Consider the following 6000-nt stretch of genomic DNA (forward strand, 5'->3'; position numbering starts at 1 on the left):
GGGCTTGCCTCGCTAGATCCACAGGCACAAGTTACTTACCTTGTCCCTGGATCCAGCGATGCCACCGCGCTGTGTGAGCGAGTGGGACCTCGCTCGATTCACACAGTGCCTCCGTGTGACGCCGATCTCCGTTCCCTGCGACGTTACGACGCACGGGGACGGAGAACGGCGCCAAATTCAAAAAAGTAAACAAACACATTACATACAGTATACTGTAATCTTATAGATTACAGTACTGTATGTAAAAAAAACACACACCCCTTGTCCCTAGTGGTCTGTCCTGTGTCATGCATGTCATTTTATAATAAAAACGTTTCTTTCTCCCTGCAAACTGTAGATTGTCCATAGCAACCAAAAGTGTCCCTTTATGTCAAAAATAGTTTTAGATCAGCTAAAAAACAGCGATAATAAATTATAATCACTTGCAGAATTGTGCGATAGCGATTTGTGGGGAAATTCGTCATAAAAAAAAAAAAATAATGACAGCAACAATTCTGCAACTGAGCAAATTTCAGTGATTTTGATTTGATTACATTATTGAATAATTTTTATTATAATTATATTATTATTTGTTATAATTATTTATAATTATTTATTATATTATAATTTATAATTTTGTTTTTAAAAAAATGTCATACCTGGGATGCCTATTAGAATCTTGTTTGGTCAGATTTAAGTGAGTTATTTCTAAAAATTACAGACCTACAATATAAAACGCCAAATTTCCTTGCAAATAATGGTACCGCTTTTAGCATGTTTTTTCTGACAGAATCATACCACCAGGGAGGTTAAAGTAATTAAAACAGTAATTTTTAAATATATATGGGCAGGCAAAAAGGCTAGATTAAGCTATTCATTGTTGAGCATGAAAAAAAAAGGAGGGGGGTTGGGGCTCCCCGATATAAAAAGATATTATTTTGCTGTAAACTTAGCCAGGTTGGTAGAATGGACAAATGCACACACAAAAAAAAAATGGGTACGTATGGAAGAAATATTAAGTAGGACACTATTAAATAGAAATGTATGGATACCACCGAAAATGAGGGAATTGAGCACGAACACACATAACATAACAAGGAACGTATTTAGGATATGGGACACAATATTTAGACGGGAAAAATGGGAGTATAACTCTCCATTAATCCCATTAGCAGGCACAAATTTTTTTCCACCAGGTAATGGAACACGTTTTGGAAAGCACCTAGGGGAGAAAAAATTAAAAGATATTGTTACACGGGGAAAAATTAAACTAAGACAAGAGATAAAAATAGGGGAATGGGAACAAAGCATGAGCGAATGGGAGTATTTGCAGTTAAAACACTTTGTGAGCACACTACCACAACCAATTAGGGAAGATAAGATACTATACCCAATAGAAAAAATATGCAGCATGGACAAGCCCCTGATACACGGTATATCAAAGGTATACGGGATATTAACAGAACTCGAGACCCAGGAAGCATTGCCCTTTTTAGAAAAATGGGAAAGCGATATTGGTAAAAAAATTGATAAAACACAAATGATAGGTGCAGTATATAACCATGCCGCGGACATTACCACCATAGAAGCAAACTATAAATGTATGGTGCGATGGCACCTGACCCCATCAAGAATGAGTAAGATTCACCCAAGAAACTCAGAGCTATGTTGGAGAAACTGTAAATAAAAAGGAACAACGCTACATATATGGTGGGACTGCCCGAGAATGCAGGAATATTGGAAAGAAATCCTGAAATATATTGTAGAAATAACAGGGGAGACGATTCTATGTAGCCCGCTGCCCTGTTTGTTTCACGGAACTGAAAAAACAAAAAAACAATATGGAACAACTCTGGTCCCAGTGTTGTTAAATGCAGCTAAGGCTCTGATCCCCAAAAATTGGCTACACCCAAAGAGGCCATCAATTAAAGAGTGGATAGAAAGGGTGGAATATATAGAAGAGATGGAGTATCTTGCCTGCAGAGAGATAGGAGAAGAGGACAAATACAGGGTGGTTTGGGAAAATGGAAGGTGTTTGAATCCTCAGAAAAGTTCGCCCAGGGAATGACAGAAGCAGATAGCTGAGAAACCATAAAGAAGATTGCATGGCACACAGATCTGGGGGGGGGGGGAGGAGGGGGGGGGGAAGGAAAAAAAAAAAAAAAAAAGGGGGGGGATTAATTATGCTATGCTAGCAAGGAATGCAGTTAGACTTGTTAAGCGGGAAAAGATTAACTTAATAGTTTAAAAATGTTAAATCCGTAATGTTAAAAAAAAAAAAAAAAGAGCTTAAACATATAAAAAGGAAAAAAAAAATCCACGAATGATGCGAAGCCGCAAGAGAGACGCTAAGGGCGGGCGAACCGTGTGCTAGCCTCTCGGCTATATGTGAGCAGAGTCTGACGTGAACAAAAAAAAAATAACAAAAAAAAAAAAAAACACCTGGAGGGCCACCAGTTTAAGACCCCTGCTTTATACAAAGCCCATGAACAGGGGAAGACAGACAGAGCATCAAAGCGGAAGGCAGATATTAACCACTTCCCATCCAGTGACGTACCCATACGTCGCTGGACTTTTGGTGGTTGTACCGGGAAGATGCCTGCAGCTGTAGGCATCAACCGGTATCATTTTTTAGAGTCACTGATCGGCTCTCTTGTAATAGCAATCGTATCGGTTTATTAGAAGTCCTCACCCTCCCGCACACATTCCCCAGCTCTCTCTGGCTCTTCCGTCCCAATGGGAGACCTGAGCGACCAGCCGGTGGGATCGGCTTTGATTGGTTGTTTGTATTAGTAAAAGTTTACTCGGAAACTAGCTGCTCCAGTTTTAAAAAATCGAAAGCATTAAAAAACACAGATCTTGGTGCAGAGGAGGGATTTGGGGTCTTATGCCCCATACACACGGCCGGGATTTCCGACGGGAAAACTGCGATGAGAGCTTTTGCCCGGGAATTCCAGCCGTGTATGTTCCCTCGCAGTTTTTCCGACGGGAAAACTGCCAAAAACCACCGGCAAAAAAAAACTGGCTTTCCTTTTCCCCGTCGGGATTCCAGACTGACCTTTTCCCGTCAGAAATCCCGAGCATGTGTACGAGGCATTATAGACTCCAGATCTCTGAGTAACTGTCACATGCCTATTGCTGTCACAAGGATGTTTACCTTCCTTGTGACAGCAATAAAAGTGATAAAAAAAAATAATTAAATAAATTAATAATTAAAAAAAATATATATTATTCTCTAGGGCCTCTGCTTTAAAAAAATATATAATATTTGAGCGTTCTAACAAATTTTCTAGCAAAAAATACTGATTGTTACATGTGAACAAAAAGTGCCAGAAAAGGCCCGTACCGGAGGTGGTTAAAACATTAGGAACCTAGGGCACATGCCAGCACAATAACCAGAATAGCAGTAAGGATTCACTGAGTGGGATACCAAAGCGCTTTCAAGGACTAACGTTTTCTCATACACCTTCCCAATGCACTAAACCAAATGTTTTATTTGTCAGTTGATGATGTCCAATACCTGTGAGTATGCCTGCACTGTAGTTCCCTATAATATTCAGCAGCTGGCACAGGTGAGATTATAACAAACTCAAGACCTTATGGAATGAGTTGCCAGCAGAGTAGAAAGCATCCACATAGCAGTGGTCTATTACAATTCTTTGCTTCAGTAAGTCATGATTATTAAGCACATTAAACAGAAATAAAATAATTCTCCTATACAATTCCTAGTTCTTCTATTCAGGAAGATAATAATTTTCCTAATATTTTCATATCACATACATTGTAACAATTCATTACAAAACATTGGGATCAAAATTATATTTTTTTTCATGGGAGATATCAGTTTGTAGCTGTTTTATAACAATTCAATTGTTCCTTTCATTTTTTTTATATGCAGACAATGATGAAAATAGCCAAGCACATTCTATTTTATAGAAAGATTGTGCCAAATCATAATGTATTTCCTTTGAAAGATGTTTCAAGTATTCATAACAAAGAGAACAAAATAATAGTGTATCTTCCCCCCCCCCCCCCCACAGATGTCTATAAAATATCCCATGACCTGAAAAAAGTCTGCTTTAAGAACTGAAAACGAATGGAATTTAGTGAAAGAATTTTCTACCCAACTGTTTTAAGAATATTTTGTTTCGCCACTGGAAGTTTGCACTGTTAGGAGGGGAATCTATGAAGATGGTATTTCCCATCTACTGAAATGTTTTTCTGTGGACTGCAGTGGGATGGCTACACTTGCATGCTATACTGGGAGACATGCCAGCCAAACAATATTTTATCACTAACAACATATTTCTAGAAAAAAGTCTTCATACTTACACCCAAGATGATTCGAGTATAGTAGTAGGAATCAGCATTTTCATACCATATTAAGGTGTCTGTAAACAGGTATATATTTAATCCCAGCCAAATTACCTGCAACCATAATCAAGAATGTGCCCTGTGTTTAACATTATGTAATACATTGGAATACAAATTATATATAAAATATACAGTTAAATAATAAAATAAAAAAACACAACCCACATCAAAATGCCAACGAATTGTCTTTCTGTTTTGGTTGAGACACATTTGCACATTAACAGAGTCTATAAAGGGCAAAAAATGCATACATTCTAAAAAAAGACAATATACTTATAAAATGTAATCAAAATGTATGCTATTATGCAAAACTGCACTACTACACCAAGCAAAGCCCTGCAGTGTGCATAGTTCCATTACTAAAAAACTCATCACAGAGAAACCGATAATGAACTATACCATGGCTGCACATTTAAATCTCTTTGAAATGTAACTTTGTAGCTTATGATCATCTGCTGGTGCTTATGTAACAAGACAAAGTTTCACACCAAGAAGAACATAATAAGGCTAGCACATTTTATGCGCACTATGAAATATTTAAAGTTTCTTCTAGTCTCTTAATTCAGCAGCAGCTACTTGATGGTGAAATGATTTGTTGTTTGTAGAAGTCAAAGAATATGACAGCACCACCCAGCGTGAATAAAGAGCTTAATAAATTTAGGACTGCAATAATATAAATCCCTTGTCACCATAAACAATACAGCTTCTTTAGCAAAAAAAAAATCACAGTTTTAACTGTAATAAATACCAGCAGCTAGAAATTGCTAATGTATGAGTGCATGCAAATTTTCTGTTGCCAGGTTTCTATAATTACCAAATCAATAAATTCTCAGCCTTGGCAAGAAAATAGATAAATATGACAATTACTATTACGTTTACTTACAATAGTCACAAAAGTTGTGGTTTCACTGAAAATCCAATAGCCCATCTCAGGATATAATATAAGGAGGTAATATAAAGGTGAAAGACCTTTTAGCACCTAGTGTCTACTCTGGCTCAGTTCCGCTGCTCTGAACTCAAACATTTCTCCTTGGAATTTTCTAATTAAAACTTATCTGCCAAAAGGCCATCACCAGCCTGTCAGAATCACGTGACTAACGCACTCATAAAGGTAGTCTATGTCATTCTCTTGAGTAAATAAGATGTTATGTTTTGTTCACTCAAGCAATATTGGCTTGTTTTTAATTAGCTCCACATGCACATGATCAATTTAAAATCTACCCAGGAATAAGCAATTACCTGGTTACCTTTGCAGTACATTTTGTCTGCATTTCTTGTAAATTATTGCAAAAAAATAAAAAATATGTTTAAATATTATTTAATAAAATATAATAATGAATACATTTGAAGTAAAAACATATTCATCTGAAATTATTTTAGTATGTAGAGACATGTAAATGTACACTTGTATAGCACCTCTGAGTGCTGGTAGAGCTACCACCATCATATATCCTATGTTCCATGTACCCATAAGGCACCTCCCAGCACCACCCAGAGCTGGGTCAGGCAGCTACTATTGTATTGAGTTTGTCGATGGTGCCGCCAACAAGCTATGGGAAACAAAGGTATGTGCAGACTTTAGATATTCTTATCATAGATGGTAAAGTATATGCAAACGTGACAACTACAATTTCATGTTAAGTCAAT

General features: G+C 37.1%; 1 protein-coding gene across 1 annotated transcript in view; it reads right to left on the reverse strand.

Annotated features, from left to right (window-relative positions):
* Positions 1–5491, reverse strand: part of NOX3 (NADPH oxidase 3) — a 57300-nt gene extending 51809 nt beyond the window's left edge. The window contains exons 1-2 of the mRNA XM_040350970.1: positions 5237–5491; positions 4312–4407 (exon numbers count right to left, since the gene is read on the reverse strand). Of these exons, the coding sequence (XP_040206904.1) occupies positions 4312–4407; positions 5237–5281 (141 nt within the window). The 5' untranslated portion in view covers positions 5282–5491. The remainder of the gene's footprint in view (positions 1–4311; positions 4408–5236) is intronic.
* Positions 5492–6000: the final 509 nt, after the last annotated feature.

Source organism: Rana temporaria, chromosome 4, assembly GCF_905171775.1.
Source record: "Rana temporaria chromosome 4, aRanTem1.1, whole genome shotgun sequence".
Classification (NCBI taxonomy): Eukaryota; Metazoa; Chordata; class Amphibia; order Anura; family Ranidae; genus Rana; species Rana temporaria.